Genomic DNA, 27,590 nt, shown 5'->3' with positions numbered 1-27,590 from the left:
CCTGATATCCCAGCTCCAGTGCTTCCTGTGACAGTCCAGCCCCCCCAGTGCCCCTGCAGAGCCGCAGGACATGTCCCACCAGGCCAGGGGACACCCTCATGCCCCCAAGGCCATACACACAGTCCCCAGTGCCACCTGGACCATCCCCCCACCCCAATGTCCTGTGGGCATCCTCCACCACCGCACTGACCCAGCCCCCCCGTGCCCCATGGACCCTCCCCAGAGCCTCACAGCCAGCCACGATTCCCCACAGAGCACTCCTGGATGCCCATGGACACCCTCTGGTGTGCTACAAACCTCCCCTGATGCCCTGTGCACCCCAGGAACCGTCCCCTGATGCCCCGTGACCCCTGCCCGATGCCCAGGACCCTCCAGGTGCCCCAGCAACTCCCAATGCCCCGTGGCCCCTCCCCACGGGCCCTCCCCCGATGTCACATTGGCCCTGCCCAGTGTCCCAGGGACCCTCCTCAATGCCCCGTGGACAGTCCCCAGTGCCCCACGGACACCGGTGATGCCCACGGACCGACCCCCGATTCCCGCAGCTGCCCCCGGACACGCTCCGGTGGCCCGTGGACCCTTTCCAGTGCTCCCTCCCCAGTGTCCCCTGGCCCCTCCAGGTGTCCCTGTGTGCCCTTCTCGATTCCCCATGGACCCCCGTGACTGCCCGGGGACAGTCCCCCGTGCCCCGTGGCTCACAGAGCCCCGTGATGCCCGCACCACCCTCCCTCAATTCCCCGTGGGCAGTGCCCATTTCCCTCCGGACACCCCGGTGCCCGCCGATCCTCCTCGATCCGCCACCGGCTGCCCCGTGGCCTCTCGCCGCTTCCTCACGGATGCTCGCCATGTCCCCTAACCAATCCCCGGTCCCCATTCCCAGTGTCCCAGTGCCCCCCCGGCTCCCGGTGCCCCCCAGGCCCAGTTCCCCGCCGTGGGCGGCCCGTCCCGCCGCGCCCCGCCCCGTCCCGTCCGCGGCCGTGGGTGACTCACGGCGGGCGGGGGCTGCCGGCGGCGCGGCGAGCGGGGGCACGGCGGGACCTCCGAGCCATGGCCCCGCCGCTGCTCCTGCCGCTGCTGCCGCTGCTGCTGCTGCCGCTGCCGGCCCGCGGTGAGCCTGGGGGCCCGGGCGGGCGGGGACTCCGGGGGGCGTGCGGCAGGACCGGCCGGGGGGCAGGGATGGCGGCACGGCCGCGGGGATGCTCATGGGGATGCTTTCCCCCCGCGGCTCTCGGGGGGAGTCCCGCGGTCTCGGGGTGCAGCTCTGTTCTCGCCTCCCGAGGGAAGATGATGGAGAAGGGACGCCCGGGGCCGGGCTCGCTCCCACCGGGATGCTCCCGGTATCTCCCGGTGCCTCCCGGGCCGTGCGGGCACCTCGGGAAGGAGAGAGGAGGGTGACAACCGGTGGCCCGCGACGAGCCGAGGGTCCCCGTCGCTCAGCCTGGGAGGTCGCCCGGGACTCATCTGTGTCCCAGCCGTGGGCGAGGGCAGTGGGACCCCCGCACCGAGCAGCCAGCCCCGTCCGAACCCGGCGTTGGGGGCTCCCGGGAAAAGCAAAGCGTTTATGGCAGGAATTCTCCGCTCCGACATCCAAGGAAGGCTGGGAGGGGGCTGAGCCAGCCAGGCACCAGCCGCTCTCCCCAGCAGCCCCCACAGCCGCCAGACGCCGAGTCACACGCGGTGGCATCACCATGGGGAGCTGGAAAACCTCTCTGTACCGCCGCTCCAGGGGCGCGGCGGGGCTTTCTGCCCCCAGAGGGACTTGCTCGCTCCCAGGTGATGCTGAGCTCCCTGGAGCCCGCCAGGGATTGCGTTCCCAGTAGGTATCTCGGGATTTGCTCTTCGGGCTCGTCCCTGCACCTTCACGTTGGCTGCTCCCGCTGTCCCCCGGCTCCAGACCCGAGGGAGCGGCGTGTCGGACGGGGAGGGAGGGTTTAGGGTGGGTATCAGGGAAAGGCTCTTCCCCCAGGGAATGGACACGGCCCCGGGGCTGCCAGAGCTCCAGGAGAGCTTGGGCGCTGCTCCAGGGATGCCCAGGGTGGGACGGCTGGGGGTCTGTGCAGGGCCAGGAGCTGGCTCAGCGATCCCTGTGGCACCCTTCCACCTCGGGATATTCTGTGACTCGGTTGTTCCCGGGCATGTGTCTCAAAGCCCTTCGTTTTTCCAGGCTCCACGGGCGGGCTGGAGGAGAAGCTGCCGCACGTGGAGCGGTACGAGACGGTGCTGCCGCGGGAGCTGCCGGTGCCCCGGGGCAAGAGGGACCTCTCTGCGCCTCCGGTGAGTCACAGCTCGGCACGGCCGCCCTCGCTGCTTCCCAGGGATCTGCCCGGGGGGATGCAACCAGCAGGGATCCCGTCCCACCACCAGGCTCAGAGCGGGACCCCCGAACCAGCCTTTTGGCCAGACCCGCTCAGCCCTGCACCAAAAGAATGACGTGCCGCCCGTTTCCTTGCCTTGCTTCCACCCCAGAGGGTGGAAATGCTGGAGCAATTGATTAGATCAGCTTTTCTGGCTGTTTTGGGGCTAATTAGGACCTGCCGACAGCGGGGCGCACTCCTGGGGAGAGGGGCTGCTTTCTCCAGTGCTTTTTTTGGAGAGGTGACCCAGCGGTGCCATCTCTCGCAGCCTTGCCGTGATCTTGTGACATCTGGTCTTTCCTTAAGGAGGGGTTTGCGGAGCCTCGTGGAGCTGTAAGCACTTTTCTTGCTGTGTTTGCTGAAGTTGGGGCTTTTTTTGTCCTTTGGGACGGAGAAATAAGAATCAGAAAGTTGCAGAAATCCACATGAAAGCAAACCAGTGCTGTTTTTCTTGGGAAACCTGGCAATTTGGGGGAAGGAATGGGGTTTGAGTCAGGAGTTTGGAGTGCTTGATGTCGACGTCCGTGGGATGCCTTGACCTCAAAGTCACTTTCCTCATTGCCTTACAGTGAAATTCAGCCAATTTTTTTTTTTTTTTAATTCCTTTTCTAGCCCCAAAAAGCACCAATTTTAGCGCCTGGAGGGATGGAGGGACCGGGGACACGTATTCCCTAGTGCCATACAGCACGTTCCCCTGTGATTCAAACCCTTCCTGATAAGCTAGCTTCAAAAACACTCCCCGAAAGCATCTGTTTTCCCTGCTCTAGAAACCTAAACTTGTCCACGAGATAAACATTCCCCGGGCTATTTAGAGACGCCATCTGTGCCGGGCGTGCGCCGGGCGGCTCGGCACCGATCCCCCCGGGAAGGGGAGCTCACCCACCTCGGGATCCCTCCGGAGAAGACATCTGCCATGAGCTGTGAGCCCCACAGGGGCTGGCTGATGGGTGGCACCTGGATTTGGTCTTGGCTTGGGTGGTCCTTGGACATCCCAAAGCTGCCTTGTTCAGGGCAGGGAGTCTCCTGCTTTCCAAGCCCTTTTTTGCTGCCTCTTGGAGAGAGGTCACCTGGGTGGGGAAGAAGCTCTCAGCAAGGTTTGACCACCACCAAGCCCCTCTGAGGCAGAGATGGGTGTGCTCCTCGCTGGCTCCTCCTGTAGCCAGGACAGCCATAGGCCACCAGGAGCTGGCTCTGGGGCTGGAGTGGCTGGGACACACGGGATTGGTCCAGCAGGTGAGGGTTGAAGCAGATCAGCTATCCCCTGGCTTTGCTTAAACCCCAAAGTTCATCCCTGCAGGCAGGGTGGAGCTGTGGGTCCTGCAGCGTGGGATCTCCTGGGTGCCAGCCTTCCCACAGCACAGCAGGGAGAGTGCCACACCCGGGTTCTTCATGGAAAGGGCTCTGGAAAAGTGTGCAAGGCCTCTTGGCTCTTCCCACCTGAGCTGGGGTGGGATGGGACATCCCGTCCCCATCCTCTCCAGGCTCTCTGGGTCTCACTGAGAGCAGCTGGAAGAAATCCCTGCTCTCCCTGCACTCCGGCTGTGGCTCTGCTGTGCTGGCTCAGCACGGCCACGGGGCTCCAGGGCTGCTCCCAAAGCCTTCCCATCTGGAGCCCTCGCACAGCCCATGCTAATGAGGAAGGGGGTGATTCAGAGCAGCTTTATCAGGACTTTTTATTTCAAACTTGCCCTGCGGTCGTCTCCCAGAGACGCTCCCTGACCCAGCACCCCCTCCCAAGTGCTTTCCTGCCATTCCTTGAGACCTCTTCTGGCCTTGGCGTTGCCAACAATAACAAAGGATGGCTTTGTTGGCTGACAGGGGTCGGGAGGGGCGGGAGACGCTGTTCATAAGAGAAGAATTTTCCAGGGACCCACGAGCACAGTGGAGCTGCAAACCAGGGAGAACGGGGGCAGCTGAGTGACAGCAAAGCCTCTCACCTGGCCCCGCTGGCACTGAGTCAGCAGGGCTTTCCGCTCAGCCTGGCTCCTTCCAGGGTGCAGATCATCCCCTTGGGAATGCTGAGCCATGGCATGACAGCCAGCTCTGTCACCCTCCCCAGGGAGAGGCAGCACACCTCATCCCTGAGGAATGCTGGCCCCATGGGAAAGGTTTGCTTTGCCTTTGGCTGGGCTCTCTCCACACCTGGATTTGGCAAGGGCTGAGGTGGATGTGCCCTCAGGGGAGGTCTCAGATCCCTCGTGGCAAGGGCACAGCGTGACACGGGACCATGGCTCTTTCCCAGTGACCCCAGTGGGATGGGGCCTCTGGCGGTGGAGATGACAGGATAGCCCAGAGGGAAACACTTTTCCTGTAGGAACATCTCCATCCTGAGGGTTCAGGGCTCAGCTGGCTGAGCCACAGCCATCCTGGCTCCCTCCCACCAGGACTGGGGACACAGTGATCCTAAAATGTGCTCTGAGAGGCCGAGGAGAGCCAAGGGAAGCAGTTCCCTGAACGTGATGTGGCATGTCAGATCAGGCAGGGAGGAAGAAGCCTCTGCTGATAAGAGCCATAGGGATCTTTGTGGTTCAGCTGGTGAGTAAGTGCTGAACTGGGAGCCCAAAAAAGGAGCTCTGTGACTGATGAGTAGGAAACCTCAGTCCGTGGCACGGCCATCTGCAGCCGTGTGTCAGACACGGGAAACCAGACTCTGCTGACTCCGTCTCCTTGCGGGTGACCTGTTCTTCATCTCAGGATGTGCCGGGGATTTGCCTCGTTGCCCACACGCTTTCTTCCTTCTCTTCTGATTTCCTGTGTCTTTGCTGCGTGCCTCCAGGCTGAGCGGCCGGGCTCAGCAGGGCACACACAGACCCTGCTGTCCCCTTTCCGGGCGGGACAGGGGCCCCTCTGGAGCAGCTCTGGCTCCTGCCCAGTGTCTGACGGCACCTCTCTTTCATGCAGAGCACCTACCCAAGCCACGTCCTCTACGGCATCCGTGCCGAAGGCAGAGAGCACCTCCTGTGGCTGGAGAAGAACAGGTGAGTGCAGGTGGGCACGGTGGGGTGGCCTGAGGGGGTTTGCATCCCCCCCTTGCCCTGAGCATCCCTTCTCCAAGGCCTGGCATCACCACACCGCTGACCTAAGCCTCAGCCCAGAGCACTTTATTCCCTCCCTGCCAAACCCACCCGGGGGTGTCACAGCCCCCACATGCTCCCCCCAAAGCGGGGTCACTGCTGATGCTCCCTCCCCACCCCGCAGGGCGCTGCTGGGGCAGAACTACACCGAGACTCACTACGCTGCCGATGGCTCGGAGATCACGGAGCAGCCGGACACCCAGGTACGGGCTGGCTCCGGGGGGAGCAGCCTTCCCACCCCTGCGGGGCCGTGCAGCCCCCACAGCTCTGCCCTCTCTCTCTCGGCAGGATCACTGCTTCTACCAGGGCCACGTGCGGGGACAGCCCGACTCGGCAGCGAGCATCAGCACCTGCGGCGGGCTCAGGTAGGGCCCCGGCTCCCTGGAGCCCTGCTCCTGGCTGGGGACAGCTGCCAGCCTCGGCACGGGGCACGGTGAGCCGGTGTGACAGAGCCCCGGTGAGCCAGGGTGACCGAGCCCTGGTGACCCGGTGTGACTGACCCCGGTGAGCCGGTGTGACAGGGCCCCGGTGACCCGGAGTGACCGAGCCCCGGTGAGCCACGGTGACCGAACCCCGGTGAGCCGGTGTGACAGAGCCCCGGTGAGCCAGGGTGACCGAGCCCTGGTGACCCGGTGTGACTGACCCCGGTGAGCCGGTGTGACAGGGCCCCGGTGACCCAGGGTGACAGAGCCCCAGTGAGCCACGGTGACCAAGCCCCGGTGACCCAGGGTGACCGAGCCCCGGTGACCCAGAGTGACCGAGCCCCGGTGAGCCGGTGTGACCCAGCCCCGGCCGTGCTGATGGAGTGAGAGCTCAGCTTTCCCTGCGGAAGGGAAGATGACATCCCTCTTCCTGCTGGAGGCGCTGGCCCTGGATGGGTGCCCTGCAGGAAAAGCTCACGGCACTTTTTGGGGGCTGACTCACGGCAGTGGGGTGAGAGTGGAGCCCTGACACCGCAGGAGCTCCGGGCAGGACTGCCCTCGCTGGATCCATCCTTAAAGGATCAGCTGCTGAAGCCCAGGACATCCCTGCTGCCCGAAGCACTGGACAGTCCCCGTGCTGCGGGTGCCGTGCCACAGCCTGTCCCCTCCCAGCCCAGCAGCCAGTTTGGCAGCTGTGTTCATACAGAATCCCAGAATGGTTTGGGATGGGAGATCCTAAATCTCAGTAAGTCCCACCCCACGCCATGGGCAGGGACACCTTCCACTAGACCGGGTTCCTCCAGCCTGGCCTTGAACAATTCCAGGGATGGGGTGTAGTGTCACAGGCACTTCCAGGAGTGCGTGTGGGGTTTGTCCGTGTCCCCCCAGCCTGACGCCTGCCCTCTCTGTCTCCCTCCCCAGTGGGTTTTTCCGGGTGAATGAGACCACCTTCGTGCTGGAGCCGCTGCAGGGGGCCGTGGCCGGCCGGCACGCCGTGTACCGAGCAGCTCACCTGCGGGGCAGGCGCGGCACCTGCCGGGAGCCCGGCGCCAGCAGCCTGCAGTACGACCGCGAGCCCAAAATCCCGGCAGCCATGAAGCTCTACCGCTGGGTAGGGATGGGATCGCATCGCTGCTCCTTCCTGAGCCGGCTCTGTGAAGTCCCGGGGGAGAGAGGCGTCCCGTGGCTCTCGGCCGTGCCCCTCTCCCATGGTGGTCGGGTGTCCCAGCACAGGGGGTTTCTGGTGGGAACAAGCCTTGGGATCCTGTTAGCAGGAGCATCCTCCCACCCCAGGGGCTCTGTGATGCCTGCAGAGCCTGGTGTGGAATCCCAGCTGCAGGCTTGGGTTTTCCAGCATGCGAGCTGCAAGAAGTCTGAAACCCAGCAGAACAACATCCCAGAGCTGGACTAGGAGACCTGCTAACCTTGGAAGGTCCTCCAGGATCTGACACACCCCATGGGATGTGGGTCAGCCGGTGGCTTGGCATGCTGCAAGCTGAGCCCCACTTTCCTCTTCCCTTTCAGAAATCAGGTCCGGTACAAAAAGGTCCCCGGTACGTGGAGCTGGTCCTGGTGGCAGACAACCAGGAGGTAAAGTGGGGAGAGCAGGTGCCTGGGGGTTTGCTGTCACAGCCTGCAGTGAGGAGCTCAAAGCCACTCTGGGAATCTCTCTGTGTCCTTCCCATAGTTCAGGAAGCACAAGGACCTCCGCACCGTGCAGAACCGCATGAAGGAAATCGTGAACCACGTGGACAAGGTGAGCCCGGGCTCTGGACCCGCGCTCCCAGCTCCAGTGTGGGCACAGGGCAGGTGGCACACAGGCTGGCACGGGGGGGGTGGTGGAGCTGGAGCCAGTGGGCACAGAGGAGGTGGCACACAGGCTGGCACGGGTGGGTGGTGGAGCTGGAGCCAATCTCAGGCCCTCAGGGGGCTGCTGCAGGGTGACCACATCCCTCGGCCCACTGCATGTGCAGTGTGGACAGGAGTGGCTCAGCTCTGTCCACAAGGGAAATTTTGTCCTGTAATCCCTGGGAGCACGTCCTGTGGCCACTCTCAGGCTGGAGTGGCTGCTAACAAAGGGAGGGATGTGTTGGGCCATGCTGGGTTTCCTGATGGCTTTTCTTCAGCCCCAGTTGTTGGTTAGCAGTGTGGGAGCCACATCCCAGCCTTCACCCTCCAAGAGGGAGCCCAGAGGTTTGGGAGGAAATCCTGTGTCCATGGTCACCCCAGCTTGTGTCGTTTACTGAGGTGACAGAGCAGACATTGCCAGTGAGGAGTGTCCTGGGCTCGGCTGCAGTTCCCTGGGGCAGGTGGGACCTCCCTGCTGCTGCTGCAGCCCAAATCCAGGCTCCCTCTGGGCTATGCCCCCCCCAGCTCTACCAGCCCCTTCGCCTGCGGGTGGCCCTGATTGGCCTGGAGGTGTGGAACCACAGGGACAAGATCACAGTCAGCCCCAACCCCGAGGTGACGCTGGACAACTTCCTGCACTGGCGGGAGTCGGAGCTGCTGCGGAAGAAGCCCCACGACAACGCCCAGCTGATCACGTAAGGACAGGGGGGCCGCCACCTTGCCACCCTCGCAGCCCTGCCACCGCCCAGGGCACGTGGCCATGGTGGCATCTCAATCCCACAGGGGTGTCGACTTCCACGGCAACACCGTGGGGCTGGCCAAGAAGCTGGTGATGTGCACCAGGGACTCGGGCGGCGTCAACCAGGTGGGTCCTGTGCCCTGCCCTCCCTGCTCCGCGTCCTCCAGAGCCACCCCTGCCTTCGCTGGTCCCCAGCTGTCCCCCTCTGCAGCCTCAAGGCTGGATTTGGGCCCTGGCATCTCCGTCCCCTAAGTGACCGACCCCCAGAGAAGTGGACACCCAGCTGGGTACCTGTGGTACCTTTGGTGCACCTGGAAAGCCTCCCAGAGAAGCTCCATGGACACAGGAGCTGGGATTTTAGGAGGCTATCAGGTGGTTGGGACTGGCTGTGCTCCTCATCCCTCCCCAGGAGCAGGAGAGGTTGGCTGTGTGACCTCCCAGACTCACCAAAAGCATCATTTTTGGAGCAGCCACTTTGTCTAAGCTCACTGACAGCCCTGAGAGACCAATCTGGGAGTCTTGAGAGGCCACGGGACCGTGTCCAGCTTGTCCCTTACCTGCGCATGGCAGCGTGAGGAGACACGTGGAGAAGCTGTGGAGAAACCAGAAGGACATTTAACCCACAGTGATCTCCTTGTCCCACAGGATCACAGCACGAACCCCATCGGCGCCGCGTCCACCATGGCCCACGAGATGGGGCACAACCTGGGCATGTCCCACGACGAAGACGTCGCCGGCTGCCGCTGCCCTGTCCCCAAAGCTGACGGGGGCTGCGTCATGGCAGGGAGCGTTGGGTGAGTGAAGGAGGCAGGGGGACATCCCTGGGCAGCAAACACACAGAGGTGTCCTCTGACAGGGCGCCCTGATGGGGTGGAACCAGGGAGATGGTCAGGTTTGGGTGGACATTCTACCCCACCCCACCTCATTGTTTATTATTGTCACTGCTTTGTAATGAAGGCGGTGTCTGTGGAAGTTTCTGTTTTTCCCATTCCCACAGCTGCAGGTGCCTGTGGGTGGGTGACCCTCCCGGGTGGGTGACCCTCCCGCTTCCCCCCGGGCTCTCTGCTGACCACGGCGCGGTTCTGTGCCCCTGCAGGCTGGTTTACCCCAAGCTCTTCAGCCGCTGCAGCGAGCAGGACATGTGGCAGTTCCTGGGGGACCCCCGCACCAGCTGCCTGCTGAACGCGCCGCGGGCGGACGAGCTCTACGGGGGGCCGGTGTGCGGGAACCAGTTTGTGGAGCGGGGAGAGCAGTGCGACTGCGGCACGCCCCAGGTGGGCAGGCAGAGAGGGGGGGCAGCAGGGCACTGAGATCTGTCCAGCTCCTGGTGCTTCTGACAAAAATTAACGGGCAGAGGATATTCGTGTGCGCCCCGCTTCGTGTAGCTGGCTGTGATTTCAGCCTAGGAAAGATGGACATCCCCCCATGTCCTCCAGAGATGTCCCACTCCAGGAGGGGACAGCAGGGCATGCTGCTCTTCCCAGGGCTGTGCTCAGCTGTTCCTCATCCCTACCAGCGTGTCACAGGGTGGGGAGGAATTGAGACAGACAGACACTGCCTCTGGGATAAATCCCTTGTCACAGCCCTGTGCTGGCACCTGAAGGAATGCTCCCCTGATCCAGGGAGCACAGAAATCCTCATTTTTTCTCCTTCCTGGAGACTAGCTCAAGTTCCATCATCTGAAAAAATCCTTTCTGGTCCTTTGGTTCGGTGTTGGTAATGGGGATAAAGAGGCAGCAGGAGCAGTCCCCACCTGGGATGTTGAGGTTTTGGCCCGTGGTTCAGCCCATGGCAGCTACACTGCTATGGGCACCTGGTGGCATGGCAGCCTGGTCCCCTCGGAAGGGAGGGAAAGGGTCCTTCAGGGGCTTCCAGCAGGGTTTCAGCCCATCCCTGTCTCGCAGGAGTGCTCGGACCGCTGCTGCAATGCCACCACGTGCCAGCTGAGAGAGGGAGCCGAGTGTGCCCGAGGGGAATGCTGCCAGGACTGCAAGGTACTGCCGCCACAGGGGAGCAGCTCCGCAGCTCCTTATCAGGGGAAGAGCCGGTCCGAGCCCTGGAGGAGCCGCTGTGCTGTGCAGCGGCTCAGTCGCTAGCAGAGTGTCAGCTCTGGATCCAGAGGGTGCTGGGAGACATTCCCAGAGCGGGGTGCTGCTGTGCTGCGGTGCCTGGAGACGTGAGAGCACCCGGGCAGTGCTGACACCCCTGTTCTCCGTGCAGGTGAAGGCTGCAGGTACGCTCTGCCGGGCCAGCAAGAACGACTGCGACCTCGCCGAGCACTGCAGCGGCCTCAGCGCCGAGTGCCCCGAGGACGTGTTCCAGGAGAACGGCATCTCCTGCCAGCACGGCAGCGGCTACTGCTACAACGGGGCCTGCCCTTCGCACGGCGAGCAGTGCCGGGCGCTCTGGGGAGCAGGTAGGGACCCTCCCTGCCCACCCTCCTGCCCCACCGGCTGCGGGCTGTGCCTGGAGCCCCCCGGGCCAGCGCATCCCCGCCGGGCTGCGGTCCCTCCCTGCATCCTGAGCTGCGGAGCTGCTGATCCCCAAGCGGGCTCCGGCTCCGTGCGACCCTTTCCGTGTGTCCCGCAGAGGCGCAGGTGGCTCCTGACGTCTGCTTCAAGCACAACAGCGAGCAGCACGTTCACCTGCACTGCCTCACCGAGTACGGCAAGCAGCCCTGCAGCCCCAAGTAAGGACGGGCTGCGGGGGGATGGATGTCCCAGCCCGGGGGGCTCCCTCCCGCCGGCGCTCACGGCTGTGTCCCGCAGGGATGTCAAGTGCGGCACGCTGCTGTGCCTGAGCGACAAGACCCAGCCCATCCTGGGCAGCGGCTACTACTCCTTCGGCTACTACTTCGGCCGCTTCAAGTGCAAGGCGGTGATCGCGGGCAGCGACGCCGGCGAGGCGGCCGAGCTGCGGCTGGTGCCCACCGGCGCCAAGTGCGGCGAGGAGATGGTGAGAGCCGTGCCGGGGCCGTGCCGTGCCGGGGCAGGGTGAGCGCCGGCCCCGGGGCAGCCTCAGAGCCCCCCTGCCTGCCCCCAGGTCTGCTACGCCGGGCGCTGCCAGAACCTCCAGGTCTACGGCGACAAGAACTGCTCGGCCAAGTGCAACAACCACGGGGTAGGCGCTGGGATGGCCCTGCCGGAGCTGCTCGGGCCCGCGGCACGGCCACCGGCCTGACCGCGCTCTGCCCGCTCCTCGCAGGTGTGCAACCACCGGCGCGAGTGCCACTGCGACCCGGGCTGGGCAGCGCCCTACTGCGAGCAGGAGATTTCAGGGATAGCCGCAGGTACGGTGCCCAGGAGGGAGCCTGGGGAGGGGGCTGGCACCGCCTGGGAGGTGCTGCTCCGTCCCCGAGCGCCCGGTTTTGTCCCCGCAGGGAGCGGCAGCGCGGTGCTGGCGGCCGGGCTGGCCGTGCTGGCGCTGGCCGGCGTCGGGCTGGGCAGCGGCCTGCTGCTCCTCAGAGCCAGGGCGGCGCGGCGCTCCCACAAAGGGTGGGTAATTCCCGCCTCCGCTGCTCGGGGCTGAGCCCGAGGGGTGCCCCGAGCAGCCCCACATGGTGCTTGTGTCCCACAGGAGCTCCAGCGGGACTCCCTCCGGCCTCGCCAACCCGCTGTTCCAGGAGGGCGGCCGGGCGCGGCCGTGCCGCCGCCAGCTGTCCCGCAGGGACATCGGCCAGCCCAGCCTGGTCAGCAGCACGGCGGCGCCGCGGGCCCGGGCACACAGCCCCGTGCTGCCCCGGGCACTCAGCCCCGTGCTGCCCCGGGCACACAGCCCCGTGCTGGCCCGGGCACACAGCCCCGTGCTGGCCCCGCAGCCATCCGCACCCGGCCCGCTGGGGCCGCCTCGCTCCCCTCCGCGCTGGGCCCCGCAGGTAAGCACCCCTCCCAATGGCTCCAGCCCCCCTGTGCGGGCACATCCCGGGGGTGGCCCGGGCTGGTGGCGGGGGGGACCCTTCCTGTCCCGCTGCGGGTCCCTGCTGGGTGCCCGGGTGAGGCAGTCGGGTCTCTCCTCCCGCCAGGCGAAGCCGAAGCCGCCCAGCAAACCTCTCCCAGCGCTGAAGAGCAAAGTGCCGAGCCACGGCGAGGGGCCGCCGGCACCGTCCCTTCCAACCTTCCAGCGGTGTCCCCCGCCAAAGGTGGCCCTGAAGCCGCCCCCCGCCAGGAGGTGACCAAGGATGCTCCATCCGCCACCGCGGCCGGCCGAGAGCGGCACAGCTGGGTGGGTGGCACAGCTGGGTGGTGGCACAGCTGGGTGGTGGCACAGCTGGAGAGCCATCGTCCCGCTTCCACCCTTACTTGAATTGCCGGCCGGACCCTCGGACCCTGTCCGGGGCGGGCACCAGTGTTTACAGATCCTCGAGTTGTGCCTTAATGGACTCGGCAGCTTCACGGTTGTCCCAGGGAGAGCCGCCAGCCGGGGCTTCCCAAGGAAACCAGGAGCGGGGACAATGCCAGCTCCGGTTTGGAGGACCAAGCCACGTTGGCCCAGGCTCTCCTGCGCCCTGGGAGCTGCTGCCTTCTCTCCCGACGTCCTGAATGTGTCCTGTCCTCCTGCCCTTCCCTGCCGGGGCTGTGGAGAGGAGCTCCTGGCACCACGGGGCAGGAAGAGCACACATCCCTGCTCACAGCGCCGTGGGGACCTGCCCCAGGGACATCACACGGGGGGATGTCACCAGGGGCTGTGGCAGGTCCGAGCTGGGCTGGGCCTCCCCACGGGGCTTTTATCTCTGGAGTTATTCCTTGAGTGTTCAAAGGGAATTCCCTGGGAGCCTTTTTACTGCAGCCATTTATTTATGACCCTTATGTGACCATTTTGAGCCACTTGCTGTAAAACCAGGCCTCCCATTTTTGATATAATTTAGGTTCAAGGCTTTTATACCAATAAAGACTGAAGGAAGAGGTGTCATGGGGTGTGTCTGGGCAGGAGGGCACAGCGGGGTGGCAGCAGGCAGGAAGCTGTGCGGGGATCACGGAAGGGGGAAAAGGGTGGAGCTGAGCTCCCCAATCCAGTGCCAGAGCCACAGGGGCCAAAGTGCAGCACATTTTGCCAGCCACGCAGAGCCAGGCTGCCCCAGGATGCTGCAGGGAGTCCCCTCATGCTCAGCACCATCCTGGCTGTGGCTGGATTTGAGCACAGGCTCCCAGGGCAGCACTCGCTGCAGCTGAGGACATCCACACCATGCAGTGCTGCTGCAGGGGGACAGGCAGAGGGGTCCCCCACTTCATGTGCCACCAGCCCTAGGACACATAAAACCATCCCAAAAAATGGTAACAAAATAATTTTATTCTGCTTTATCAAAAGAACTTAGCTGTGAATGTAAACCTGACCGGATGTATCGTGTTTCCTTAAGGAGATGCGCATCCAGGGGCAGACCCCTTTAGTCACAGGCCCACACAGGCCACGGGAGAGGAGAAAAAAGCCAGTTCCATCCCAAAATCCCGGCAGCAGCCATGTCCCTGCTCACAGCTGGGGCTCAGAGGGCAGCAAGGCCACGCCAGGGTGCCGAAGCCGTGGCCACCCCCTCCTGCACACGCTGGGGCTGCTGCAGCGGGGCTGGGGAAGCAGGGAAGGGTGGAGGAGGCTGCTGCAGAAGGCACTGGGCATCACACATGCTGCTGCAGGACCTGGGACCACGGGAGCGTCCCCTGGGATCCCTCAGACCACGTGGGGAGGTGGCTGATGCATACAGAGGGACACTGAGCCAGTGACAGCCACTTAAGGCAAAGTCATGGCGCAGGGAGGCACAGCAAGGCTCAGATCCGAAGGGAAGCAGCTCTTCCTGCACTGGCCTGGCAGGCTTTCCTGCTCCCTGCATGGACATCTTGCTCTGATCACTGCAGGAGAGCTGTGAACTGCCTGCTTGCTGCTCCCAGCAGTTCCCCTCTGCCCTTGTCACTTCCAGGCTGGCAGAACCTACTCCATCCAGCCATTCCTGATGCCCAGTGTGCCCAACCCCAGTAACACATGGAGAAAATAGTGGAGACCACATTCCTGCCATCATTCCCTCCAGCAGTGCTTCTAGCCTATAAAGCCTGCCCTCATCCCAAAATCCAACCAAAGGGGTGCTGCTGGGGCGAGGGGAGGTCTGTGCCAAGGGCCTGCTGCAACACTGAGGAGGTGGCAGGGAGAGATGAGACTACACTGCTCCCTCAAAGCCCATGCCACAGGAAAAAAAGGGATCCTGCAAGCCAAGCAGCATTTCCAGGAGACATTTCAAACACTACAGAACACACTGCCACCGCTCTCTGCCCTGGTGCCTGGCTCCTGCCATGGCTGGGTTGGAAGAGGAGCTGGAATCCTGGAGCAGAGCATCAGCTGAGCCTTGGGAGTTTGCAGGCAGACAGAGAACAAGAAAGACCACCTGAAACTGCTGCAAAGTCCCACAGTTACGTCTCACACCCTGCAGAAGGGGCAGGGCCAACACAACCCTGCTGTGCCCCAGAGATGGAGCAGAGCAGCCAGGGCAGGAGCAGAGACAGCAGGAGGCACCGTGTGCTCTTGGAGACACTGCCACCCCTGAAACCCAGCCACACAGGCTGGGGACACAGCACTGCAGAGCCCACACAGCTCCTCTGGGCACACCACCAGCACAGGCAAAGCTGCTTTGGGTTCAATGTTTCTCAATGGCACAAACTAAACACATCCCTCCCCCCGCCAGGAGGCTGCAGATGGAGCCAGGGATCCCAACAGGCTTGAGTGCTCAGTGTCACCAACCCCCAGCCCCTCCAAGGCTGGCATGGCTGCTCTGAGGGGACAGGACAGCAGGAGGGATGCACAGGGAGAGCAGGTCACTGAACATGCAGCAGGCAGTGCTGGGGTGCTCCCAGCTGGAGGATGGCATTCCAGCTCTTGCCAGCTGCTTCCCCAGGTGTTGCACCCCAGATCCTCACAGAACATGAGGAGGAGCAGGTCCTGAAAGCAAGCACATCCTCACAAGCAGGGGGAGGAAGGAGGGAAAGCAGAAAGCAGGTTTGTCCCAGCAGATTCCCCCCTCCCCGAGCAGCTCTCCCTCACCCTGCCACGGCACACCAGGAGCAGGGTCGGATATATGACAGCACAAATCAGGACAGAAGATCCATCTGCCAGCAAGCCTGGCCAGGGGTGAGAGGACCAGGGACACACTCCTTGCCATGGCTGTTCAAGGACATACAAAGCAGGTCCCACTTCCTGGAGCAGTGGATTTTGCAGGAGGAGCAGCGATGCCTCACCTACTTTGCAGCTGAAGTGTCAAACATCTGCTCTGCTGCACAGCAGGGTCCTTTCACTCTTCTCTTCCCCTTCACTTTGCCAGCATGGCAGAGCAGTGGAAACTCAGCCCTCTTTCCCTGGTGAATGACTTGCAGGGAAGCTGGAATCTGACCAAAGACTTGCCAGGCTCTGTTCCCAACCAGCTGCTCCAAGGTGCTCCTGAAAATCTGGTTTAGGAGGGAGTGAGACTCAGCCATCCAGTGGGAACACCACAGTCAGTCCCAGGCAGCCAGTGCAAGGCTCTTGCTTGGAGAGGGATCACAGAATCTCTTCAGAGGTTGCTTCCTCCAAGTGGTTATCTAGCACTGCTGTCTGCAAGAGTATCAAGGCTGTGCAGATCCTATTCCCATAACCTATTCCACAGCAAACCACTCCTTGCCCCCAGCAGAAACATGCTGGCTAAGGAGAGTCCACTCCACTGGAGTCCTTGAGGAGAGCGAGACAGCGTCAACAGAAACCTTCACCAAGCAAAGCTTCAGCAGCAGGATGAGGGGAACCTCCTCTTCACTCAGCCTCAGCCAGGAGTGCTGAGCAACGACCAGTGTGCAGCAACACAGCACTCAAAGCCACATCTCCTTCCTGCAGAGCAACTCCTGCTAAATAACTGCACCTACCCTGGGAGGCTTTCCTGCTGTCTGTCGTTTAATATTCCAGTATAGGTATGTTAGTACAGGATTATCCCTCCTTTGGAAGCACCAATTTAACAGGGGGAGAAACAGAAGAGGCAGAGCCCTTGCAATCTGTTGCTAGAAGAAAATCAACCCAACTGCCACCTATACACAAGATGTCCAGGCAGGCAGGTGCTGCATCCGCCCCACCGGCACAGGGCCTTGTCCCCGGGCACAGCCGGGCTCGCTGAGCTACACCGGGCTCCCTTCCTTCCCTCAGCCACTGCTCTCCTTGCCTCTCAGGGGGCTTTCTCCAGGGGTCTCCGGGGTTTCCTGTGCAGGAAGGCTGGTTTGGTGGGCAGTCCTCAGGCTGGCCTGCTGGAAGGCACAGGAATCCAGGAACACGCCGGGGATGCGGTCACCGAAGTACAGCTTGCTGTTGGCAGCTATGGCCTGGTACTTCATCAGCTCCAGATACTCAGGGGTCAGCTTCAGCTGCAAAAACAGAAACCAGAGACTCTGAGAGACAACCTTCTGTGCCCTGTGGTGCTAGGTTTCATGTCAGGCAGCCCCTCATGGGGTGTGGGCTGTCAGATGAAGTGTTTTCCCAGTGCTGCCCACCTGCAGCTGATCTCTGCATGGAGAAGAGTGAGTGACCAGCTTCCCAGAGCTCACCTTGTTGGAGTCAGCCAGCTTCCGAGCAGTGTAGTACTCTGCATCAGCTTTTGCCTTCTCCCTTGCCAGGAATGCAGCATCTAACGCAGCAGCAGAGGAGGGACAGGAAAGAAAGCATTAGGAAGTGAATGGCCCCATATCACACTGAGCACCTGAGCCCTCACCCCATGGGGACCAGCTGACCCAGGAGTGCCTTGACAGCCTGGCTGGCCCTGCACCTGCCCTGCAGCTTCCTGGAGAGCTCCATGCACAGGGCAGGAACGATCCCAGTGCACAGCCCTGCACCCCTGCAGCACCCTCGATGACTTTTGCAGGTCTGAGGTCACCAGCCCCAGCCAGCCCCAGCAGTGTGCTCACCTTCAATCTCAGAAATCCGCTTCTCCGTTTCCTTTTCCATGATCTTCTGCTGGTAGTGGATCCTGGCCACCTGTGCAGCCTTCTCTGCCTCTGCAATCACAAAGGGCTCAGCTGGGAAATTCACTTCTCAGGCCTTGAGCACCAGCATCCTGACCCCAGCACCTGGCTGCAGGGTCTGCCACACCAGGAGCTGGTTCTCTGCTCCCTCCCTTCTCACTCAGTGCCAGTCTGTGCTCCAAGCAGCAGAGCTACAGGACGAAAACACCGTGCTGGTGTCTGCAGAGCTGACATCCTATTTACAAGCACAGGGACATGGAGCTCCAAGCCCAAGCAGCTTTTCCAGCAGAGTGATTTCCTCCATCCCTGCTGCAGGACAGAGGTGCTCCCTGCTCTGCTGCTGTGGGATTGTCACCCAGATGTTGAAAATAACTGCTTGTGCAGCGTGGCTGAGCCTCCCTCAGGGAGCTGCCAGTGATGGAAGACAATGTCCTGCCCCAGCTTAGCAGGGAAGGCAGGAATGGAGGCTGAGCCCCTGCTGGTGCCATTACCTATGAGTGCTTTCTTCCGGTCTGTCTCTGCCTCCTTCTCCACCACCTTCTGCCTCTGGGCTGCAATCAGCAGCTTGGTCTTCTCAGCCTCCCTGCAAGGGGAGAAGTGTTATCCTGGGGAAAGGGAATGAGGAGCAGTATTGGGGTACACAAAACACAGAGTACTTTGGACCTAATTAGCATAAGAGATGTGATAAACAAAATGCCTTGGCAAGAGCAAACAGAATTTTGAGGATTAAATCAAGACTGCAAGAAGATTCAATTTCAGACTGGTTTACTGGAAAAAGAAAATTACATCAACTTCTGCAAGCAAGAGATGTTTAAAATGTGTAAGTTTGATTATGTGATGATTAACCCAATCACTGTAGTAAAACATTACAAATCTTCCTAGAATAAATATATAAGCAGTTGTACTTCACAATAAATTTGGATTCTTTGACCATCTCAATGCCTTCCCAGTCTCTCCGATCACTGATAGAGCAGCTCTGCACCCCAGGAGAGGCCACAGGGACAAGGGGCCAGCCAGCTGCCAGCTCTCTACTCACAGCCTTGGGGACTGGCTCTGTCTGCACCGTATGAGCACACACACAGGCCAGAGGAAGGGATCATCCCCCTCTCCATCTGGCCACATCTGGATTCAAGTCCAGTCTGAGGGCCTCAGGGCAAGGAGCAGGGCAATGTGGGCTGGGAGCTGGGCTTGATCAACCAAAGGTTGAAACCTAACAGCATCTCCTTCTGCCCAAAGGCATCCCAGAGATCTTGGAGAGGAGCTTATGGGCAAGACATCAAGACCCCTCAGCCCTGATTTCAGTATGGAAATGAAAAACAAAGGCACAAGCACACCTGGCCAAGCACACACTGCCTGGAGCTCACCTCTCACTCCCTGAGAACCAGGGAAGAGCTTTCCAACAGCACTGTGCAGGGGTGCAGGACCCTCAAAAGTAATTAATGCAATTTTATGCCCAGCTACTCACATTAGCTCAAAGTTTCTTCGGATGGCCTCTGGAATTTTGGGTTTTGTAACACGCACAGCCTGTGAGAGCAGAAAAAGGGAGCACATTTTGAGTGAAACACTTTGATGTAATCTGAATAACCAAGACATCTCTTTGCAAAACCAGCTGCAGTGCTGTGGACAGCGGTGCCTAATCCTCCTGTGCAACACAGCTGAGCGTGGTCACTCTCCCAGAGGTGTCCCACATTTCCATTTCCTGCCATCCATTCCAACCCACGCTCCCACCAGGGGCAGAGGCTCCAAGCCTCATGCAAGCTGGCTTTGGACAATTCCAGAGATCCAGAGGCAGACACAGCTTCTCTGGGCACCCTGTGCCAGGGCCTGCCCACCCTGAGCACAAAACATTCATCTTTCAGTTTAAAACTGTTGTCCCTTATCCTGTCACTGCAGGCTTTGGCAAAAAGTCTTTCCCCACTTTTAAAATCTCTCATTACTGAGAGGCCACAACCCACCTGGATAGTGAGACCTGGTGCCATGACATTGAGGTCTTTCTGCAGGGCCAACTTCAAGTTCTCATCTATCTGATCTGTGTTTGGAGGACAAAAGAGAGACCAGTTGGTTTATCATGTTTTCCCCCACAGCTTGTGTGGCAAAGAGCCAGCAGGCCTTGAAGAGCAGGTAAGATAAGGAGTGTAAGATAAGGATGCTTCCTGAGACATTCAGTACATTGTTTCCCTTCCTATGCCCCTGAAAAACATTCCCAAAAGGAGACTCACGTGCTGGTGACTGGAAAAGTTCAGCTGTTGATGAATTTGTGTTATCTGAACTAAGTGTAAATGTCTTTCAGCAAGAAAGAATGCTCAGAACCTGTGGTAGAAGTCTATCCCCTCTCAGCACTTGGAGTACATTAATATTAAAATTCTGACAACCTTTTATCTGCCATTTTTGCCCTGCTCAGGCACTCAAGAAGGAGCAGAACCTGTTCTGTCTTTGGGGCACAGGCCCACCAAGGAGAGTATGACCTGTGCTAATTCCTGAAGCACTGCTACCTCCCTGTGAAAAACCTTCCAGCTCTCACTTGTTAGAGACAGCCAGAAGGAAGCTGTGAAAGTACAAAAGTGAATTCAGCAACAGAGCAGGGGATTAAAAGCAGAAGCAGAACAAGGCAAATCCACTGTGAAGTGAAGGCCACAGGCATCACTGCACACACAAGAGCAGAGTGGCTGCCTTGTGCATCCAGAAAAAAGGTGGAAAAAGATTGAAATCAAATTCCCACATGCAGATGGGGAAAGACAGAGACACCTGAGTCACTGAAGTTACAGGGGAAGTGGCAGATGGATGTAAAATGAGCTGGATTCTACACTGCAACTCCAGCACAGGAGCAGTGTGGTCCAAGGTTCAACATCCTGTAGGATATTCCAGAAGATCCAGTGGGATCCCAGCTGGGATCACCCAGCTGCCATGCACTTACCAAAGAGCTCGATGTACACCTCCTGCAGGGTGTGGGCACTGCAGAACTGGTTCAGCTCGTGGTGGATTTTGTTGAAGATCAAGGTCTTGTCGTAGTCTGCGGTGTAATTCCTCACGATGTCGTACACTGGGGAAGGGAGAACCACCACAGGTCAGCACTGGCACCTGGCAGGATGTCAGGGAAGGAGTGCAGCACTGGGACAGGGCTTTCAGGACTTGGGTAGCCAAAGCCACAGCTGCCCTGCCCAGCTGTCAGGTGCTGCTGGGATTACACAACTCCAAGGAGCAGCCATGGCAGGATGTACTGCCCGGTCCTGTTTTATCATCTGCATACACAAATGAAACAGCAAAGCCTCAGCAGGACCTGCCTGCACAGGAGCAGGAACACCTGACAAGTGAAACAAGGATCACTCCCGTTATTTAAACCAACCAGATCCTGCACCAAAAGGAGCGTGGCCAGCAGGTCAAAGGAGGGAATTCCCTCCCTCTGCTCCTGCTGAGAGCCCACCTGGAGCCCTGTGCACAGTTCTGGCCTGTCCCCCTCCACATGAGAAGGACATTGGAACTGTTGGAACAGGTCCAGAGGAGGCCATGGAGCTGCTGAGGGGTCTGGAGCATCTTCCCTGTGGATCCAGGCTGGGAGAGCTGGGAATGCTCAGCCTGGAGAAGGGAAGGGTGTGTGGAGACCTCACAGCTGCTTCCAGGGCCTGAAGGGACACAGGGGAGCTGGAGAGGGACCCTGCAACAGGAACTGGAGGGACAGGACACAGGGGGATGGGTTTAAGTTGACAGAGGGGAAATTTAGGTGAGATAAATGGAAGAAATTCTTGGTTGTGAGGGTGGGCAGGCCCTGGCACAGGGTGCCCAGAGAAGTTGTGGATGCCCCTGGATCACTGGAAATGTCCAAGCCAGGTTGGATAGGGCTTGGAGCCACCTGGGACAATGGAAGGTGTCCCTGCCCATGGCAGGGGTTGGGATGGACTGAGCTTTAAGGTCCCTTCCAGCCCAAACCCCTCCATCACTCTATGAATTACACCAGGAATTCACCCTCCAGTGCCTCAGCAATGCTGGAGTTTTGCATTAAGCTGTGCTGCTGAACAAAACCAGCTGTCTGGGTCTTTGGGGTGGTGAAATAAGAAGGGAAGAGGCTCCTCCACGGGTTCTGTCTCTGCAATTTTCTCAGGAGCTGAGCTGGAAGCACCTGGGATCAACACTACAGGACCAGGAGCTGTAAGGGTAACAAGAAATGGAAACAGACAGGGAAGTTCCTGAGACAGGAACTTTTCCAGGCATGGAAAAGGGAAGTCCTGCAAACCAAGACAGAGCTGCCCCAGGATGAGTGAAGATAGCCACAGCTCTGCTTGTTGAACCAGGCTGGGAAATACCTGCATATGGGGCCAGCTTATTCACAACTTCTATTCGGTCAATGTAGATCATCACACCACCACTGCAAGGGAAAAGAGACTTCATCAGCTACCACTGCAGCTGCTACCGTTAACAGGTTTAAAGCAAAGGCATCTTCATCCCTCTTTTACAATATTCTGGGCATTTTGCAATGAGATGGCAGCAAATTCCAGTCCTTCTCTCTGCACAAATCCAGCAAACCTGCAAAGCACTTTCCTTTCCCTTTGTGATTTCCTACCAGCCAAAGGAAAGCTTTTCTGAACAGGAATGCAGCTGCAGCTCTCAGGAAAGCAGAGGGGAAGGCAGCAAGGATGGCAGGTGACACCTGCCACCAAATGCAGACACACCTCAGCTCTTCTGGGCAGCAACACAAGGCAAATAGAAAAAGCCCTTAGTTTAATTCACAGTCACTCACTCCAGCAGGAGCTTGGCAAGGCCCAGGAGAAAGGAAGGAACAAAGCACATGGCAGACTTCAATCCATGCTCCCAGCTCCAGTGTCTCCTGGTGTTCTCCAGGAACACCACAAGCACCTCAGCAGAGGCAGCCTGCAGGCAATCCTCTCCCCAAGAAAGGATGGCAGGGAAAAGGGGGAATCAGAGGCCAGGCTTGTCCCCAGCCTCTGCTCTTACTGGTGTGGCTTTCAGAAAGCCATGCCCACCCCTGGGTACCTCTAACACCAGAGAAAAGCACAAACTCTACAGGGAAGAAAAAACCCCTTAACTTTCAGCAGCTCTAAGTCTCTTGAGAGCCTGATTTTAAAGCAGAATACTCCTGCTATGATGTCCTTGGGACAAAGGCATATCACAGAGCAGAAGCTTCAGCAGAACTGTTTAGAGACAGCTCATTCCTGGCAGTGCAACTCCCACATTCCCAAACTCAGTCTCTGTGATGTTTTAACTCAAACATATCCCCCACGACAAACTCCTTTTCTTATTTTGCAGATCTTGATCTCTGGCAGCTCAAAGCCAAGTCTGCAGAAAAAAAAAAAACAAAAAAAAAAACAACCCAAACGTGCCTGTGTCTGTGTTCTTTTGGAAAAGGCTTCCCAACCCCTCCTGTGCTTGCTCCAAACCTGCTCCATGACAACTATGAGCTAAAACCACTGGTGATGGATGGACCTGATCTGCTGCAAATCTAGCATTTCAATTTTAAAGGGATGTCAGAAAGAAAAGGAGAGTGTCTGCAACACCCTGATGCTATCAGGACTCACCCACAGCCCCACATCACCTCCCTAGCACCCCAAAACCTGCAGGGAGAGAGGAACAAGGAAAAACCCATAAAAGGACATAAGACTTTGTGCACTTGGTAAAATTTTAGGCATAATTAGGCAGCAGTGCTGCCTGAGCTGACAGGACAAGGAGACAGCATCCAGGGAATGCCACAGGAGATGGACACAGGTAGCAGGAATACCCTGGAAAGCCTCAGACAATTCAGGATCCAACTCAGCATTTAAAATCTCTATTTAATGTATTCACTGAATGCTGCCAGGTACAAACAAGACAGGTAAGGCAAAAATTTGGGATGGGACACCCACACAGACACTCAGAAGCTTCCCAATATAGACAAGGACAGAGGGAACAGGGATATTAAAGAGAAACCCAGCCTTCAAAATCTGATTGTTTAATATGTAAACACAAACCCTGAAACTGTTTAGGATCCATTCTGGTAGCAGACTTTGAACTGGGACAGTGACAGTGCAGGTGTGTTCCATTTGTTATTCATAAGCTCATGTTTTCCTATGGAAATGTGGATGCAAAGCTCTGGCACCAGCAGCTGCAGACTTTGGATCCCAAATGCAGCCAGCTGAAAGGCTCCTGCAGCAACACCTGGGCAATGGACAGGGCTACTGGGACCTCTGGTCAGGAGAGCATTCAATTATTAACTGAGATAATAATTAACTGCCTGCTGGTTTAAAGCCCATTTTTACTGCCTGCACCTTCCCAACCACCTGCACAACTGAACCCTGCAACACTGAAATTCAACAGGAGCTTCATTTTTAGCTCCTAAATCACAGAAGCACAGAATGGATAAGGCTGGCTTTGGCCTCAGCCTTTGACCTTTTGATCTTGTTTGCCTCACCACAAAAGGACTCTGGACAAGGCCCTGAAGTGACAGGACACAGGGAATGGGTTCAGACTGACAGGGGAAATTTAGGTGAGATATATGGAAAAAATTCTTGGCTGGGAGGGTGGGCAGGCCCTGGCACAGGGTGCCCAGAGCAGCTGTGGCTGCCCCTGGATCCCTGGCAGTGCCCAAGGCCAGGCTGGACATTGGGGCTTGGAGCCACCTGGGACAGTGGGAGGTGTCCCTGCCATGGCAGGGGTGGCACTGGATGGGCTTTAAGGTCCTTTCCACACAAACCATTTTGTGATTCTGTGAAAGCTGCAGCACTGAACACTAACATTATTTACAGATACTCCTGAAAAGCCTCTGAGATCTGAAATTCAAACCATGAGACCTTATGGTAATATTTAAGCCCCAGCGATGTCTGATGCTGAACAACTCCAAGAAAGTTAATATGGGTTAAACCTGACCAAAATTAACTCTGGTTTATTAACATTGCCACTAACATTCACCTTTTCATTTCAATGTGGTCACTGTGTGTCACCACTCCAGCCACCACTGATTTATTTTTTTTTTACAGAAATTTTGTTGAGGACCCTGAGCATAAAAACCAAGGATAATCACCAGTTTTGTTTTGTTTTTGTTTTTTTTTACCCTGAAGTCATCACTTTAACTTGGGGATGAACCAACACAACAGGATCTGTAACCCAACTCAACCAGCCCTCTCCTCCTGCTTGTTACGACTCAAGCAGGTCTGTGCTGACAGAATCAGCCTGATTATGCAGCAGGAATTTCATTTGGAAGCAAACTCCCTCCCATCAGGAGGATTCCCACTCCCTCTTTCCTTCTGCCCACTGCTGGGGTCAGCACCTGTATCAGCCACAAGACTCAGAGTGCAAATCACCAGACTGAGGGCACAGCAAAGCACAAGCAACGGGGTGTCAGAGAGTCAGCTGAGGGGAGAAGCCCACAAAAATTCAAGGTAACATCACAATAAATGCAAACATCCTCTGAACAGCAGCTCCAGCAAGAGCCAGCGTTCCCTCCTGTTCTGTTCCAGTGTGTACATTTGGGATTAATTTATGGCAGATGCCTTTACTTCCCAATGTCTGTGTTCCAGCACTGCAAATGACCCCAGGGAGTGCATCTAGAAGAAATACAAGTGGAGGCCATACCTTGTCCCACAAGGCACATTCTTCACTTCATCAGTCTGCAGCGTGGTCTGCAACACAAACACAGCCAGCGCTCACACACCTGACTCCCAGGAAGGCCCAGATTCCCACAGTGGCACCACAGAGCCAAAACCCTGTCCTTGGCCTCCCTGGTGATGCCTGCAGGTGTGGGCAGAAGGCAAAGCTTCTCCTCTCCTGCCCTTTGGGGGATGCACAGGCAGCTGTGCCTGTTTCCCTGCTCTGGAACGCGGTGCTCCAGGGAACAGTGACAGCCACAAACATGGATTGTGCCCCTGAGCAGGACACTGCCAGTCCCAGCAGTGTCACACACACAGACATGGTGGGGAGAGCTTTCCAGGAGGAGAAGTCCTGGCTCCCCAGGGGAGGGAGAGGGCACTGACCTGCACGGATTTGAAGGTGGTGATGAATGGGAGCATGATGTGATAGCCAGGGCCGCTCGGGCTGGTCAGCAACGCTCCACCCCTGAGGAGAGGGAAGAAAACAGGCTCAGGAAGGTGGCAAACAGCCAGGACTGGCTTTGAGGACAAGCAGGGACAGCTCAAACTGCCAGGGGTCACAAAGAATTGCATCAGTGTCCTAAATTCACCAGCAATTCCCCGGCAAAAGGGCTGAGTGCACCCAACCTTTGCCTGCTGCAACTTTCCATGAAGCCTTTAACTCTTGGAGCAGGCAGCTATTGCTAAACCCTCCCAGCACTGCAACACTGCACAGAGCTGCAAGAACACAGATCTCTCCTCTAAATAGTTCTCTGGTAACCATGGAAAAATGCAGCCGTGGATGTGATGCTGCCAGTTTGGGTTTTGGCACAGCCCCTCGCCCAGAGCAAACCCCCGGGGTGTTAATGCTCAGCAGGACTGTGGTTAAAGGGAACTGGGGGAGAGACCTCAAATGTCCCCCAGTCAATGCTTTGGAGCAAAAGCTGGCAGAGGTGTCACCCTCTCCCCAGGAACAGTGCTGTCTCCCCAAGTGCTACACATTTTGCAGAGTGTTCTTTCCTTCAGCCCTCAGTCTTTCCTCTCCTCTTCTATGGATGCTGTTAGTGTGCACATTAAACGGGCTGCTTTTGTTTAGTTCTCCCTCACTGCACAAAGTTGAATTTTGTCTTAAGTAAAATACAGTTCTAACAACAAAACTGCAACCTCTGTAGTCATTTCTTCCTCAAGTGGCGTAGTCCCTAGGCCTTTACAGAATTTATTGTGCTTTATTCCATAAAGAACATTTTAACTTTCAATTTTTTTTGTGTGCTGAGTGGGAAGGGCAGGGAGAACATTCCAAAGCACCGACACAGCGGGAGATCAACAGATGCGAGAAGGCAGGACAGAGCCAGACCTCTGGAATCAGTTTGTGAAAAGGGCAGGGAGGCAGGAGAGGCAGCTCAGAGAGCCAAGCACACAAGGGCTCGGCACGGGGGTGACGGCAGCAGAAAGAACAAGGGCTGCCCACACGGGGGAAAGCGGGGGGAAGCAGAGGAGGGAGTAATGCCGGGATGAACACAGCTCCGGGAGGAGCACCGTACCTGTAGTACACGGCCAGGTGTCCCTCCTCGACCCTGTGGATGGCGGAGTAGAGCAGGAAGACCAAGAGCCCGGTGGCAGCGGCGGCCGCGGCGCCGGCCTGGGCCATGGCCATGCTCGCATCCCCTCCCGACGCCGGGCTCCGCGGGCCCTGCCGGCACAGCCCCGCCCTCAGCACGGCCCTCAGCACGGCCCGCAGCCACAGCCGCCACACACCGGCCGGCAGCGGGAGGGACGGGACAGGGATGGGACAGGAACTGGGACGGGACAGGGACAGAGTCCGGGACAGGACAGGGACCGGGACAAGGACGGGCCCGGGCCGCACCGGGGCTGTGCCGGAGGGACCGCCTGTCCCGGCCCGGCCCCGCGGGGACTGACTGCCCCCAGCCCGGCCGCTATCGCCGTGCGCCCCCATCCCATCGCTATCCTAACCCACACCCCTATCCCCGCGCTCCCCTGTCCCGCCCCTATCCTTTATCTTTATCCCAGTTCTTGTCCCATACCTGTCCCGTTCCTTTATCCCAATTCCTGTCCCGCAGCTCTCCCCAGCCTTTACCCCAGTCCCTGTCCTGTTCCTGTCCCTATAGTTTATCCTAATCCCTGCCCCGTTCCTTTATCCCAATCCTTTATCCCAGTCCTTTATCCCGATCCCTGTCCCATTCCTTTATCCCGATCCCGTTCCCTTATCCCGATCCCTGTCCCGTTCCTTTATTCCAATCCCGTTCCCTCATCCCGATCCCTGACCCGTACCTGCCCCGTTCCTTTATCCCGATCCCGGTCCCGTACCTTTAACCCGATCCCTGTCCCGATCCTTTATCCCGTTCCCTCATCCCGTACCTTTATCCCGATCCCTGTCCCGTTCCTTTATCCCAATCGTTTATCCCGTTCCCTGTCCCGTTCCTTTATCCCGTTCCCTTATGCCGATCCTTTATCCCGTTCCCTTATCCCGTACCTTTATCCCGATCCCTGTCCCGTTCCCTTATCCCGATCCGTGTCCCGTACCTGTCCCGTTCCCCACGTGCTGCCGAGGCCGCGCTCCCACCCCCGCCGCGCACGCGCGCCGGCGCGCGGCACCATGGGTGCGCCACGTCGGCTCACGTTGATGACGTCACGCTATAC

The 27,590-nt window shown here is 58.8% G+C and overlaps 2 protein-coding genes across 5 annotated transcripts; one reads left to right on the top strand and one right to left on the bottom strand.

Annotated features, from left to right (window-relative positions):
- Positions 1-1,010: 1,010 nt before the first annotated feature.
- ADAM8 (ADAM metallopeptidase domain 8) lies at positions 1,011-13,331 on the top strand. 2 transcript variants are annotated; one of them, XM_041475987.1, is made up of 21 exons: positions 1,011-1,105; positions 2,162-2,271; positions 5,253-5,329; positions 5,550-5,628; positions 5,714-5,790; positions 6,769-6,958; positions 7,372-7,437; positions 7,535-7,603; positions 8,221-8,390; positions 8,479-8,560; positions 9,080-9,228; positions 9,531-9,708; positions 10,339-10,428; positions 10,655-10,850; positions 11,024-11,123; positions 11,203-11,389; positions 11,477-11,554; positions 11,639-11,723; positions 11,814-11,928; positions 12,011-12,308; positions 12,456-13,331. In XM_041475987.1, the coding sequence occupies exons 1-21, from the start codon at positions 1,045-1,047 to the stop codon at positions 12,603-12,605; spliced, it is 2,607 nt and encodes an 868-aa protein (XP_041331921.1). In that variant the 5' UTR covers positions 1,011-1,044; the 3' UTR covers positions 12,606-13,331. The 2 variants fall into 2 exon arrangements, with proteins under 2 accessions (XP_041331921.1, XP_041331912.1); XM_041475978.1 differs by having other exon boundaries at positions 11,639-11,928.
- A 371-nt stretch (positions 13,332-13,702) lies between these two features.
- ERLIN1 (ER lipid raft associated 1) lies at positions 13,703-27,560 on the bottom strand. 3 transcript variants are annotated; one of them, XM_041476028.1, is made up of 12 exons: positions 27,474-27,560; positions 26,474-26,622; positions 25,338-25,419; positions 24,940-24,986; positions 21,681-21,742; positions 20,297-20,422; positions 19,338-19,411; positions 18,848-18,906; positions 17,874-17,965; positions 17,326-17,415; positions 16,969-17,048; positions 13,703-16,788 (listed from the first exon to the last, which is right to left on the bottom strand). In XM_041476028.1, the coding sequence occupies exons 1-12, from the start codon at positions 27,546-27,548 to the stop codon at positions 16,570-16,572; spliced, it is 1,155 nt and encodes a 384-aa protein (XP_041331962.1). In that variant the 5' UTR covers positions 27,549-27,560; the 3' UTR covers positions 13,703-16,569. The 3 variants fall into 3 exon arrangements, with proteins under 3 accessions (XP_041331962.1, XP_041331971.1, XP_041331978.1); XM_041476037.1 differs by having other exon boundaries at positions 27,424-27,504; XM_041476044.1 differs by lacking the exon at positions 27,474-27,560 and adding an exon at positions 26,975-26,980.
- Positions 27,561-27,590: the final 30 nt, after the last annotated feature.

This window comes from Pyrgilauda ruficollis, unplaced genomic scaffold (genome assembly GCF_017590135.1).
Source record: "Pyrgilauda ruficollis isolate IOZ18807 unplaced genomic scaffold, ASM1759013v1 scaffold11, whole genome shotgun sequence".
NCBI lineage: Eukaryota > Metazoa > Chordata > Aves > Passeriformes > Passeridae > Pyrgilauda > Pyrgilauda ruficollis.
This window is presented reverse-complemented; position numbering and strand designations above follow the sequence as displayed.

Coding starts and splice junctions, on each gene's coding strand:
- ADAM8 (XM_041475978.1), top strand. CDS start 1,045: ATGGCCCCGCCGCTGCTCCTGCCGCTGCTGCCGCTGCTGCTGCTGCCG. Junction 9,709..10,338: donor GCGACTGCGGCACGCCCCAG/GTGGGCAGGCAG, acceptor CCTGTCTCGCAG/GAGTGCTCGGACCGCTGCTG. Junction 11,390..11,476: donor CCAAGTGCGGCGAGGAGATG/GTGAGAGCCGTG, acceptor GCCTGCCCCCAG/GTCTGCTACGCCGGGCGCTG.
- ERLIN1 (XM_041476028.1), bottom strand. CDS start 27,548: ATGGTGCCGCGCGCCGGCGCGCGTGCGCGGCGGGGGTGGGAGCGCGGC. Junction 21,743..24,939: donor AATGTGCCTTGTGGGACAAG/GTATGGCCTCCA, acceptor TTTCCCTTGCAG/TGGTGGTGTGATGATCTACA. Junction 17,966..18,847: donor CGAAGAAACTTTGAGCTAAT/GTGAGTAGCTGG, acceptor CTCCCCTTGCAG/GGAGGCTGAGAAGACCAAGC.